Source organism: Struthio camelus, chromosome 2 (genome assembly GCF_040807025.1).
Source record: "Struthio camelus isolate bStrCam1 chromosome 2, bStrCam1.hap1, whole genome shotgun sequence".
Classification (NCBI taxonomy): Eukaryota; Metazoa; Chordata; class Aves; order Struthioniformes; family Struthionidae; genus Struthio; species Struthio camelus.
In genome coordinates, this window is record NC_090943.1 from 5,306,288 (window position 1) to 5,320,431 (window position 14,144).

General features: G+C 43.3%; 1 protein-coding gene and 1 long non-coding RNA gene across 11 annotated transcripts in view; one reads left to right on the plus strand and one right to left on the minus strand.

Annotated features, from left to right (window-relative positions):
• The window catches only part of MINDY4 (MINDY lysine 48 deubiquitinase 4), an 88,722-nt gene extending 80,582 nt beyond the window's left edge, over positions 1 to 8,140 (minus strand). For 5 of the 7 annotated variants that reach the window (XM_068934145.1, XM_068934139.1, XM_068934142.1 and 2 more), the window contains exons 1-3: positions 7,687 to 8,140; positions 5,302 to 5,421; positions 3,841 to 4,046 (exon numbers count right to left, since the gene is read on the minus strand). In XM_068934145.1, the coding sequence (XP_068790246.1) occupies positions 3,841 to 4,046; positions 5,302 to 5,421; positions 7,687 to 7,749 (389 nt within the window). In that variant the 5' untranslated portion in view covers positions 7,750 to 8,140. Of the gene's footprint in view, positions 1 to 3,840; positions 4,047 to 5,301; positions 5,422 to 6,079; positions 6,126 to 7,272; positions 7,452 to 7,686 lie in introns of those variants that run through there. The other 2 variants (XM_068934140.1, XM_068934141.1) reach the window with 2 other exon arrangements.
• The window catches only part of LOC104140436 (uncharacterized), a 32,718-nt gene continuing 24,768 nt past the window's right edge, over positions 6,195 to 14,144 (plus strand). For all 4 annotated transcript variants that reach the window (XR_693302.2, XR_011139497.1, XR_693303.2 and 1 more), the window contains exon 1: positions 6,195 to 6,491. This is a non-coding gene — a long non-coding RNA (uncharacterized lncRNA). The remainder of the gene's footprint in view (positions 6,492 to 14,144) is intronic.

The following is a 14,144-nucleotide window of genomic DNA, read 5'->3' on the forward strand; positions in this document are numbered from 1 at the left end:
TATGTAATTCTATAAACCAGCTTTTCCAAAATGCAAGCATGATTTATCTGGGTCTCTGATTCTTTCTGCATAACACTGTACAAGATTCTTTCTCAAAAATAACCTTTTACAAATCTTGTTCTTACTAAAAAAAAATCATTTGTGCCTTGTTAATATATCCTATTAGAAACCATTCAGAATTAGATTTTCTTCATCAGCATCTCTTTCAATAGCTGCATAACCTAAGACCACTATTAAATGGAAGTTCTTACATTGACTTGCTCCTACTTCACGGAGACCTATTTCCTGTCATCTTAGAAACACAATGTATATTTTCAGAAACCCTAAATTTATCAAGATAACTGTCCTTTATTTTTTTTTTTTCATTGTAGGGTATTTTTCCCTATCCTATTCTACATTAAAACAATTCCATGAGTTGAAGTATCTTGTATCTCAAAAATATTCCTTTTATCCAATCAACTGAATTTTTTTCAAAGGACTATGTCCTGTGCTATGAAGACAGGCCTCGTGTAAACCAAAGAGAGAATGATCAATCTCTGAGAGCGCTAGAAAATCTGAGGACTGTTATTCCTGACCTAGGCCCATACAATTCCTTGTTGCGAAAGGGCACAGTGTGTCATAAAGTGGCCATTTTAAGTTAGAGACTTTCAAAAAACATAAAGTGGTCAGCTAAAAGGATAGAGATGAAAGTTACACTCTTTAAGTAAGGTCCTGGCAAACTTAATCTAATTATTGGCCTGTATAGTCTCCGCTCCTGCAAGCACTGTTAAAAATTATCCCGGTAGTTGAAGTAAATAAAAACTAATTTCAGGCACTGGTTGCTTGACACAGTAATGCCTAATTTCCGCTTGGCCAGAGAGGGCTGAAATAGCGAGGAGGATCACAGAACCATGCTTCTGCCATAGTGTTTCTCTCACTGATTTATTTTATGGGCAATACGAGGAAGCGGATAGCCAGCCCGGCAATCCATCTACGATATTCCTCGCTACAACAGCCTTGTAGCTTCTTCCCCTTGCCAAACTGTGGGCCACAAGCGCTGTTGAACTGCATGGCTACCACAAGATCTGATCCACGGAAATAATGAAGCCACCTGTCCAGGATGCTCTGTCCTCCTCTATCGTTGAGGAATCTGGGGCTCCGACGTAGACTTTCTTACCTGCGTTGCTCAGAACATGCTTAAAGGTACCCAGGAAGAGAAACCAAAGCTCTGGCTTTATGAAAAGGAGACCATATATGGTGAGCATATTCTTCAATGCATAGCGCCAGTGGCAGATTAGAGAAGAAAGTTTTCTTGACAAATTTATGTTTGAAGGTTAGATTCTTAGCTGATATAAAATTAAAAAGCATTGTCATAAGGACCGAGATATGGGATCCACCTCAGTAAGCAGGGCATGAGTCTTTGCCAACAGATTGGCCAGCCTGGTAAGGAGGGCTTTAAACTAGGCAAGATGAGAGAAGGGGAGTGCTATAGAGACAGGGTAATCAGTAAAACTCCGCTCAAGTCAATATGCCTCCAGCGGGTGCATACAGCCAGGGGAGTGCGTAGGGAATATGGCTATGGAGGATCCTCTTGCACCTCTTCTGGGAAGCCTGCATGCTTGACTGGCTCTCTGAAATGCCTGTACACCAATGCACGCAGCATGGGGAATAAGCAGGAAGAATTAAGAGATCTGTGTGCGGTCGCAGGGCCATGATCTCATTGCCGTTACAGAGACATGGTGGGATAGTTCACATGACTGGGATGCTGTCATGGATGGCTATGTGCTTTTTAGGAAAGACAGGCCAGGAAGGCGAGGTGGTGGAGTTGCCCTTTATGTGAGGGAGCAACTAGAATGTGTGGAGCTCTGCCTAGGGGTGGATGAAGAGCAAGTTGAGAGCCTATGGGTCAGGATTAAAGGGCAGGGTAACACGGGTGACACGGTTGTGGGGGGTTTGCTACAGGCCACCTGATCAGGAAGAAGTCGTCGATGAGGCCTTCTGCAGACAGCTGGAAGCAGCCTCACGATCACAGGCCCTGGTTCTCATGGGAGACTTCAACCACCCTGACATCTACTGGGAAGGGAGCACAGCTAGACGCACACAGTTGAGGAGGTTCCTGCAGAGCATTGAGGATAACTTTTTGACACGGGTGGTGGAGAAGCCAAGGAAGACAGGTGCGCTGCTGGACCTTGTATGTGAAGGTTGGGGCTGCAGCGACCTGGTGCTTGAGAACCGTGCAAAATCGGTGCAAAATCACCCAGGCTTTAAAAGGGAGGCTGCAAGTCAGTACTAGATTTTGACTCCTGAACTTTCACACACGAAAAGGGTCAGACGTTTCTTCTCTTCACGCTCGCACTGTGCTGTAACCTGCCATTTTTGGCTCTCCGCGCTCCACTCCCTGCGGCTCCACAGGGAAGCGCCTCGCCGCGGGCACAGCGCCGCCATCGCTGCGCCACCCTCCCTCCCACCCGCCTCCCCTCGCCCCTCCGTGTCCCTTTCGCGTGGGTAGCTTCCCGCTGCCCCTGCGTTTGTGAGTGTGGGCGTGCGTGGAGCGTGTGCGTGGGGCGTTCCTGCGGCTGGCGGCCGGGCGGCGCCAACCGACACACTGCGCATGTCTGCCCCTCCCCGTGGAGGATTACAATCATAGAGTGCCGGTAAGCCTAGGCCAGAGCGGCCCCTTAAGGCGCCACTTCCTGAGCAGTGACGGCCTCTCTGGTCGCCCCCCTTGGATGCGTATTCTGTCAATACGCATGCGCCCCGCCCACGTAGAAGTAACGGCGGGGGGGGGGGGGAGAGAAGGAGGCGCCATTTTGATGGGGGTGTTGGGGTGCGGGTGTGTGTTTAGTGTTGTGTGCTGCTGTTAGGTGTTAGAAGGGGGTATTAGGTGCTTCCTCGGTATGAAAAATCTCTTTGTCTGAATGGGAAGGGTCTGTGGGGGCTGCAGGGGGAATGGGGCAGCTGCTGTGTGTTGTAAGGGCCGGGGAGGAAAATGAGGCAGGCCTGAGCTCTGAGGCAGCGAGAGCTGGGTGAGCATCAGACACGGAGAGAGAGAAAAGCACCGGGAACGTAGTGAAAACCCCTGTATCTGAAAAAGAGAAACAGCTTACTCTTTTCCTCTACTCCCTTCTCTTTAAGGATTATCTCAAATGGTTATTTTGGCTTTCAGAGTCTTGGCTTTCTTTCCCTACGCGGAAGGACTTGCTGGGTTTTTGCAAGCTTAAATGCTCAGAAGTAGCTAGTTTGAGCACACTGTGTTTAGGGTGAGGATTAAAATGAGGTAAAGCCTGTAAGAGTCACGGCTGGGAAGCTGACTCCTTTTCTGCTGATAGCATCCTATTACTGCCCATTTTAAAAGTTTTCTGTTAAGCTGTTATTCTGCTGTGAGACAACGATAAGGACAATGAAAGACTTGGCTACACAGTGTTTCTAGATAAGTTTCAGGACGGAGCTAATCTATACTTCTTGTAGCGATGCTGAATTTAAGATAGTCTACCTTGTTTTAAATGTGCAAAGGATTAGTATAGCAGTTATGTGAGAGCAGGTAGTTAAGTTTTTCAGTAGAATATGTTTCCATTTGAATATTTTCTAGTCAGGTATAAAAGCCTGGATTTGTGTATGCTTCAGTGACCAAATCATGTAATTGAGGCTAAGTCTCAATAACTGATAAGGTGCATAAAAGAGCATTTTTGAAGGGGTGGCTTGCGTAAGGGATTTTAATAACATGGCAATTTAAGCTTTATGTTATTAGGCTAACTAGTAAAAAGTAGTATAGCTGAAGGTATAAATGATAAACCTTTTAGTGCTCTTTCAGCTGGAAAAAAGTAGTGACTAGATGGGGAAAAGAGAAAGAAAAGGATGTACCTGTACTCTTCAGTTTTGCTTGCATCAGATATAATGGTGCTCCGATGCACATGTTCTTCATCAGAGTAGTCGGGTAGCTGAACTGATGAGCTCTTACTTTGAGGATGTGTCAAAGCAGAACCTGATGTTGTTCTAGAGGTCCCAGTGTGCTCAAGGAAGTAACTAGTAATAATTTCAAGAAGTGTTTTAAGTGGGTTCTCCTTTGCCTGTTCAAAAAGAAAAATACAATTCTTGGTGACTATTAAAACTCTTCAGTAGTCTTGCTGTAGGATATTTCCTCTTATACTGTACAATGACTGAAATGTTTAATGCTTTCTACGTTTAGGTACTTGCACTCATATACTGGATGTGACTGTATAAATAGTACAGGAAACTAGAAGATTTCAGGGAATTTCATAAGCTTAAGAGTTTTGAATTCTTCAACCAGTCAAGTAGGCATATGCCGGTACAGATGAAACGAGCTCTTCGGTCATTCTTTTAGCTTAAAATAGTGTGGTAACTGTGCTATAAAACACCTTTGCTAATGTTACTTGGACAACTTTGGAAGGGTGTAGGATGAACTGTATATTTTCTTCTTGGTACCTGACTTGAGTATTTCTATTTCATATTACCAGAACTCTGAAAAGTACTGATTTTAGAACTCTACTCATGTGAATGAGGTAACTCCTAATTTTAAGGCAACAGCCTCCACTCAATTTTTACTATTTTTCAGTAGTACTTGAGAAAATACATCCTGTGCAGATGAGGTTCTGGGACTTAAGCTTAACAAAAAAAAAAGAAAAAAAGAAAAAAAAGAAAAACCAAAAAGTTACACTGCCTGCTGTAGTAATGTAAAGAGAGTGGAGGTTTCTTATTATTACTATTTGTTAGTTATCTAGTAATGGATAGCATTATCATTAAGATGCTGCTTGCCAAAAGAATCACAGTTCCTGAAATCATGGGTGGCCAGTACTGGTTTTAGGGACCAAATGGAAATTATCCACAGATGCCTTGACATCAAGTATTGTGGTCTGTGTTATCTTAAAGTGTGAATACACAGGAAAGGTTGTTGTGGTCTGTGTTATGTTAAAGAGTGAATAGGTAGTAGAAGTGTAATCCTATCTTGCAGGTCTTGTATGAAGTTGCAAATAAAAACAGGCATGCAGAGGTACTTCTGAAATTGAATAATCTAGCCGTAACAGTGGAATAGGTGCTAAAATGAGTAACTGCTTGTTCATTTGAGGTTGCAGTTTGTAATAAGGGTTCATGAACTGCCAGGTTCTCAGTTTAGTCCCATGAATGGTAATGTAATCCTATGCTCTCAGTTTCTCCGGAGAACTGTTGATATGTCCACAGCAATGCAGTGGTGTGTACGGGCTTGAGTACTCTGCAGTTCGGATATGTACTACAGCCTTGATCTGTCTGGCCTAGATTCACAGCAAGTGATTGCCAGGTTCTTGGGAGAAAGATTTATTGCCTTACCTTGTTCTGTTTGTACAAGGAGTTTAGATGTAGGACATTTCGAAGTTCATTCCTGTTATTGATGCTAAGTGTAGAACGTGGACATTCTCGGTCCATGGTAGCGATAGTTTTCTTCAAACCCTGAGGAGAAGTGTCAGACAGTACGACTAGTTACCAGAGCTTTTTTCTTGACTTTGTTGGACCTAATGTGAAATTCTGGATGTACTAAAATGACAGCAGTTAATCACAACAAGCCAACCCAAAAAACCTATACCATAATCATACAATCTTGGATTACTCTAGCACACATATGTTGAAATAACTGTACTTAACAGTATTTGTTATCTGTGAGGCAGAAATAATCAAACATGAAAAAACAAACCACCTTGCAGCTGACTTCATCTGCTTAACAGCAGTGTAAGACTGGTCTCTATGAAGGCCCCTGCTACCTACCTGGTCTTGTGGTTCACGTAATTCCAGAAATAATGAGTTTATTTTTTTCCATCAAGGTAGTACAGTTTTTCCTAAACGTGATTCCGGCTTCTGTAGTTACAAAGCTTAAACAACAGATACACTTCATCCCTTGGCCAGTACAGAACAAAGTTCAAAAGCTTTATCCTGAGTTCAGGATAGTCTGGTCAGTCTCAGGTCAGAAATCAGTCTCATTTCCATTAAATCAACAAACTGATTTGGGGTCTTCATGTGACTCAGAACCCAGTTGTGGTTTGCAGGACAGTATAAAGATTACATTAATTGAAACTGTGTTAAGAATGAATCCTCCTACAGTTTTTGCCCTTACCTGGAAGAAGAAAAAAGCCTCCATCTCTTGCATGAGTTCTAAAAAACTGAAATGAAAATTTTGCACCATCAAGCCTGTTGCAGTTGTGCTCCACCACGCTTCAGACTTCCTCAACTATTTAGAATCTGTAGTCATGCATGGGAGCTTCACAGACTGAAGTTCTGGTTATGGCCCTTTCTAGGGGGAAAGCCTGATTTCCTATGAAATGTCAGGGTCAAATCCCAAATTTATTTAACAACGTCAGAACACCATTTTGAGAGAGACTGTTTTGGTACTTTCTATGAAGTGTCACTGCTATAAGGTTTTTTTTTTTTTTTTTTTTCCTCCTCCTGCAAGTGGGTTGCCTGGCTCGGCGCTAGGGCTGCACGGACAAGTTGTGGCAAGTAAAGAATGGTTCTTACGGTTGCCTTGGGTGCGTATTAAAGGAGGATTGGGGTGGAGGGAAGGGGAACACTTGTGCAGGAGCACAAAGGCTTTCCATGTCCCTTATTTTGACACTGTAGTATAGCATATGAAACAGATGCTGCAATGTACTATAAGTTACTGTTGTAAGCTCTGTGGTCTGTTTTGCCAGTACAGCGTTCCTACTCCTTTTATGTTTTTATTCAATTTTATGTTTAAACAGAGCCAACTTGGAAATGTAAATGTATTTCATTTGAAAAATCTTTGTAATCAGTTGAATTGACAGACTTGAGCCTCTCGTACTGTCATACGTACATGGCAGTAAGTGGCAAGTAATGAGTTCTGCATCTGAAATGTAATGAGCAAATGTTTAAACATTGTTCACAAACACGGAGAACGTGCATGTGGGGACCGGATGCAAAGCAGACAGCAAAAGTAGGGTTTGTGTAGCACTTAATAGCATTACTAGCATTGTGGTTGTTTAATTTCTGATATAAGAAAACTTAAATGCTGAGACTAGAGGATTAGGCTGAACAACAGCAATATTTTCTCAGAACTGGAATTAAGAAATAGAAAGAGGTAGGTAATTTCCCCTGGAAAGGGGAAGGTGTATTTCTCCTCTGCTTCATCCCACTCTCCCTATGCTTACAAACATTACAAAGGACTTCCTTTATGGCATTACGTTTGTGAAAAGTAGAGTGGCCTGTTTCTTCCCCTTCTCCTTGTTTCCTTCCCCCCAAATAAATCTCCTGTCTGCTAAGCTTTAACTGAAAACCAGGAAAAGACGTTACCGTTTTCTCGAGCAGTGTTGCCTTTTGTCTTTTTATGTTATTAGTTAGTTTGAGAAGTTTTCTATGTATCTGGTAATCCTAAGGGCAAAAGCAAGATTGGTAACTAAAAGCGAAAACTGTGAAACCTGCATTTCTTGAGGAAATACTGGGTATGGCAGGCACGTCTGGGTAAGAATCGGGTTTCCTCAGACAAAGAGGAAGCTGGCTTCCATATTCAGAAATAAAAAGGCATTGTGGGAAATGTAGTGCAGCTGCTAACTCTAAAAGGGTTATTGCAGTTCAGGACTAGCTGCTCCAAGGCTGGAAGAAGTCCGTCCCTCCCCATCCCACCCCACATTCCTTAATCTTTAACATCTAACATTTTTCACGTGTCCTTCTCATTTGTACTAGCTGGAGAAAATCGAGACAAATTACCTTTCTACTGAGAAATTCTCTCACCAGTGATGCAGCCACTTCTTCCACAAAGGAGTTATCCATTTTTAGCCCAAAGTGTGTTAAGGGGGCGTATTCTTTACTTCATCTAACAAATCATTCAAATCTGCCAACATTGCAGCTCTTCGGTGCGGCTTTTAACCACTGCATTCCTGAAGCAGCGGTGGGCAGGACTGCAGCAGCGGGGCTGCGTTCAGTGCGGTGTCAGGGAGACGTTGCTGCGGAGACCGTGTCCTCGGAAGCAGGGAGAACTCCTCCCCCTGGGAGGGAAGCAAATGGTGGACCTAAAACTAAAAGAGCTCAGGTTTTAACGCTGCAGCAACCGTTTCAGGAAATGCTTTTAAAACGCAAAACCTCTTAAATAACGAAATGTGAGAACAGAATGCTGAAATCTGAAAGAGGTGACCATTGTCTGGTTTCTTCTGAAGCCGTCAAAAGATGCATATGTATTTGCAGCCTATTACTTCTGTGCAACTGCCAGTTTTAACCCTGTATGTTTCTTCTAGTAAAATTGTAATTTAACAAAAAAAAAAAAACACACCACCAACAACAACCACCCAGCTGCTAAGCTTAATCCCTCATGCTGGTAACTTCTAAGGTGGGAGCATTCATCAGTTGAATCTGTCCTTCCAATTTGCACTTAAATTAGCCAGTAGTGCAACACACTAAGGGAAGGACCACGGAGGGTCATTCTTGGGGCTTCAGGCCTAATTTAAGCTGGAAAGGACATTTGGAGGTCATGTAGACCACACACTGCTTAAAGCAGGGATAGATGTGGCTACACAGGGTCTTCTCCAAGGATGGAGGTTTCACAGTGTCAGCAACCTCTTTAAATTCTTGACCTATCTTAACTGGGAAAGCTGTTTTCCTTACCTAGTTAAAGTTCCCTGTGCTGCAGCTTGACTCTTCCCTCATACTTCCTCTCAAGGTTGAACAGACATAGCCCTCTTAATTGTCTTTCTGATGCTTTACTGCGCTTGTTGCACCTTGTTGAGCTCTCTTCTCTCTTGTACTGAGCTGATGAGGGAAGCAAAGTAAAACACAGTTTTCTACGTGTGGCTTCCTGAGTGCTTCAAAGAGGGGAATAAACAATCTCGATCTGCTGGTTGTGTTTACTAGTGCAGCCCAGTATGTGGTTACTCAGCTTTGCTGCAAATTTGGCTTAAATCCTGCTTCTGCAGCTAGTGGAAAAGGGAAGACCCTAAAGCAAGCACTGGCTGTGTTTGGGATGCTACAAGCCCAGATGTTGTGAATCCTTAATCTGATGAAACTTGTTTGAGCTTCACAGCATAAAAAATCACTGGTCGTTATTTCCTGCATTCTATGTCAGGAAAAGATAGTACAGTTTTTGTCCAGCGTCTCTGTACAGCAGGCCATGTGGGATGCACCACTAGAGGGGCGTCGAGGATTGTTTCAGATTCTGGGGTTAGCTGATGATCTCTTGAGTTCAGTGCATTTGTCACTTATCTTGTCTAATACAAGAGTTATTAGAGCTAAGTGGTTCTACACATATGACACACACTGGACAACACTGAACAATTAACAGCAGACAATCTACAAGTATAACAAAGCTAAAAAGTATAATAAAGAACTAAAAATAGAATACACACATCAGAGTTCTATGGTTAAGCCACGAATGTACTCAGTATAATGAGTGCTCTTGCCCTTTCCTTGTCCTTATGGGCCAACCCTCCAGTACAGTTTTCCCTGGATTGTTCTCAGCATGCTCAAGCTGCACCAAGAGGATTCAGGTTCTCCCTGGCAGTTGGCATTGGGGCATCCCTGCTGATGGGTGGGTTGTCGGGTCCGCAGGCCAGCTGGTGGTGAGTCCGAGTCCACGCAGAGGTATGTGGCTTACTTTCTTTTATCCTTCCCGGGCTTAGTTTATTATTCAGTCGATCAGTGCCAGACCACAGGTAGGCAATAGAACAGATGTTGTCAGTTGATAACAGCATGGATACCAACAGGTTGGTCAACAGAATGGTCAACAATATGGTCAACAGATAACAGTATGTACAGCAACAGCTATCAGTATACATATTAAACAGTACCTAGCCGCTGACAGTGCAAGTCTGCAGCGTCACTTCGCTGACTAAGTTTGCTCAGCCTTCATGGGGTCACTTAGGCAGCCTCACAGTGTGGTGACTCTGGCTATGGTGCACCTGGGGTTTCTTTGCTCTTGGGGAGCACTCTAGAGCAAAACCCTCTCCTATGGGCTGCGCCATCCCGAGTCCCATGCTTGCCTGTGTGCTGCCTATCACCATGGCTTGGTCTATCTGCAGTGAGTGAAGCGTTGGGCTGAGAGTTTCATGGTATATATGCAACTGTTCCTTTTTTCCAAGATCCTCATGCCCTCTACTGTGTAACACTATGCGTGAATTTGATGTAGAACGGCTTCACTGTTGAAGAAACAGAAGTAGATGAGAAAATAGTTGGCACTGTGGCTTACGCATAACTTGTGAGCTACGTGAACTGTATCTGTTGCCCAGTGTGGCTGACCACTGATGTCTGAAGATACAGGGGTAGTGTAGTGCTGCTTAGTGATGTGCAGCACAGTTCTGGCTTAAAGTGCCTACCACTGTTTAAAGATATTGCACCAAATCTTTTCAGCTACTTGGAATTAGATGTGCTTTGCAAAAAATGGCAGAATTGCTGCTCGCAAACTAATTCCAAGTGGAGCTGGTTTGCAGAACAGGAAAAACTCCCTCATTCTTGCTAGGAAGAAAAAAAAGAAAGTAGAGCAAACTAGGGGGGAAACTAGTATAATCAGATGAGATTAACGAGGCCTGCCAGGTGGAATTCCCCCTGATCTTTGTGCAGTCGGAAGCTGCATGTGTATGGAGAAAAATAGATATCAAGATTTTGGGTGGGATGCAAGGGAGAAAAATCTGGGCATTGGTCACAAGTATCTCAGTTGAGTATAAGCATGCAGAGACGAAGACAAAATTCTTGACTGAGAGGTGCATTTTGGATCTCCGTGTTATATGAAGTGTGTTGCCTCTCCTGCTTACCGACAAGGTTGTGTAAGCATTTAGGAGTGGAAGAAAAGTGATCAGGTTTGTGGGCCTGTGGATTCAGCTATACTTAAGCTTTTTGGAGCAAGGATACATGTTTTGTACTTTACAAAAGCAGGAGCTGCAGCATACCAGGAGCAAGGCCTTGGTCCTGACCAGAGATCAGTGGTAAGGTTCTGTAGTGAGACCTGGGGATTAGAGCAGACCTTCAAAGATCGCAAAGAGCGCTCGAACACTGGGTAAACTCCCTGGGTAAAGAGGGTTTTTGTTTCCTCTAACTAGTTGAAGCAGTTTACGTTCACTAGAAAAACCCTTATTTATGGAAAACTTGTGGGGGGGGAAACTGAAATTGCACAGGGGAGAGACAGAGAAATTGCCCAAAAATTGAAATGTGCTGACACAAAGCCTCATGCAGATTAGAGTAAGGAGGTAGAAGGGGCTGTGCAAACTGAGCACAGTGTTGGATGCTGCAATTTAAATGCAGGAGCATTTTGCTGCAGAGACTTTGATAAAGTCGTGTGTTTTTTGGAAAACTGCAAGACAAAAATGAGTTATATAGTATTTGAAAAGGGAATTATATTTAGAAGGCATATTTTAAATAGGTATTGGTAGAGGAATCATTTCTACAGTGATGACAGCAGAACTTCCTCCAAATGTATGAACTTATTGGGGGGGCATTAGGCTAGTGGAAAGTGGCTATTTCAAAAGGAAATGAGCAGTAATCGAGAACTTGCAAAAGGCAGAAGGAAGGAGAAGACTGCAGTTTGCTTTGAGTAAGGGCTACCTGTATCCCCAGGAGCATGGGCAGCAGTGGTGGCAAAAGCTAGTGGGGCTGGAAGTTTACTGGTGCGGTAGGTATAGGAATATAGAAGCAGCCTGTGGGAGGTGGGGCTTAAATGCAGTTCTTGACAAAATATTCGCTGCCTGTTGCTTTCTTAGTTGCAGATAGTGAAATACAAAGCTGTTGCAATAAAATACAATAACAATGCACAGGTCTTAAGAGCTTTTACTTAAGTGATGAAATGTCTGTCTTACAATCCATTTATCTTAGAAAAGAAGGGTGCTGTTATGCATGTGCGTAACAGTAGAGCACTATTGACCTGTAATCAGTTTTTCATATGTCCTATCTCCTTACAAAAGAGAGAGCAGCTCTCAAAAGTTCTTTTTTCCAGGCTGAAATGTAAATGTCAGGAATGCCCTCTTGCGTCCATGGATCAGTATTGCACCATTGAGAAAAGCGCTTCATAAATGCTACTTACTGACTAATGTAGCAGTGAGGGTGACTTCTGTACTATCTCATTGCTTGCTGTGTCTTTCCATGGTAGTGCTGGTGTTCTCAAAGGTTAATTAAACACTTACCTCTAAAAACAATAGCCAAGGTTGATTATAATCTGCAGATTAAGTGGGGTGGTTCAAAAGTAGTTCGGTTATGACAGATGTGGGAATTGTTTTCCGTAAAGTAGCTCTTCTGGTACTCCTAACAGGAAGTAGTACTTGAATGCAATTCAATTGCAAGCGCCCCAGATTTCACTAGAACATAAAGGAATCTCAGATGGGCTGTAATCCAAAAGTAGGAATCGGAAAACTGTATTTCAAAGCTAGTAAAGGTTTAATATTAAGTCATGTTAAAGAAAAGTCAGAGGTTCTTTTCTGAGTCAAGGCTGCTTTAGTAACCTGATTATAATATTAGTTTTATGAGTTTTACCTTTATCACTGGTAGAGCTATGTGAAGCATCTTGTTCTTAATGCATCCACTGCAGGTGGTTGTTGTACGCAGTGAATATAGCTCCTGCGGGAACGGGGTAGTTGTTGTGCAGGTGGGACAAAGTCTCTCCAGTGGTATGTGGCAGATCTGGTGTAGCTGCACCTCACAATTAGCTGCCAATGGCATGCTCCACCTCTCTGCAGCCTGAAGAAAGAACCTCTGAGGTCTTGCGGTCCCTCAGCCGCGTAGGGTTGCCTTAGACAGTGGGAAAGGGGATGTGCTGTTTCTGCACAAAATGAGTGTAGCAAAATTCAGTGTGTAGTCCTATGGAAGGGAGTTGGTATTGTGCAAAATGTTTATGCTAATAACATCTTCTTTATAGCTGGAACTGTGGCTTCCTGGAGCCGTGTTTACTGGCACTGAAGCTGCAGGGACAGCTCGTGATGTCACACCGTGAAAACTACCCTTCTACCGTTGTCTGTGCTGCTTGTACTATGTTGCACTGCCCCATAAATCTATGCTGGCTTGCCTTGCTCAGACGTATTTGAGCAATGCATTTTCTGCAGCCAGATATTCCAAGTAGTGGGAAGTCCTGTTCCCAAATGCTATGTTATATTAACAAAGTTAGTTTACAGTATTAATTGGACTAGTCTTACTGTGGTTCTCCAGAACTTATTACTTACAAGCTGAGTCATCCCTAGTGTAGTACTGGGCTTCAGTGTGGTATGTTGTCTCACCACTAGTCATGCTGTGCTCTACAGTCCAACGTGATCAGAAAACAGGGTTCAGAGCTCTGCATGGCTGATGTTCCTCCGGTTTAAGAAATAGGGTGTTGCAAGAGAAGTGATTTATAGTGAATTTTATTTGAGCTAATTTATTGTCAACCAACAGAAGCCTCTGACTGTGATTTGGACAGTTAAAAAAGCAGAGAACTCCTTGCATAAACATCTATTCATTCAGTCCATCAAAGTTCATCTGACAGAGATGAGCAATGAACAAGATTAGCACTGAAGTGGTAAGCATGCTATTTCCTGCTGCCCTGCCCATAGTGGTTCCTGCTTTAGCATGGTGTTGTCCACAAGCTGGAGCTCTTGGGAGTGCACCTGTCCCAGCATGGTGTGTCCTCTTTCCCTGAGAGTCCCGCAAACCGTTCAGATGTTTCCTTAAATATATTTGAGCTGAGGCGCTGCACATTTCTATGATTCAATTAACTTTTGGCACATAATAGGTTTTTCTGCTGTTGTTGCACTTACCTTAGGGCAGGCTGGAAATGGTTTTGCCTGACAGCTGCTGGGTTGTGACATTTCTTTCACAGGTCAATGTTTTGTCCTGCTGCCACTTACAGCTTATAACATTAAGAACTCTACCCCTCACGCCGTGAACCACATACTTGGAGTAGATTGTAGAGGTTATCATCTTAAGTCTGAATTATTTGATAAACTTAACAAATGATTATAGAAAACAATATGGAGGCAAAGAGCAACACCACTCTGGGATGCACCATAGATTGATGAGCCTGATAGCTCTAGGGCTACGTCCTGAGTCAAAGTAGGTGATGAACAGTGTTCGTTAATTCCAGCGTGGGCGTTTCACCAAAGGGCAGAGCTGTTAGGGACTCTTTCCTTAGGGATTTCAGCTGCTGCAGGGTGAGAGATGCAATGTCCCCTCTTCGTGCAAGCACCTCCATGACTGGCTCTGGTAGCTTATCGCCTAATGGAGTT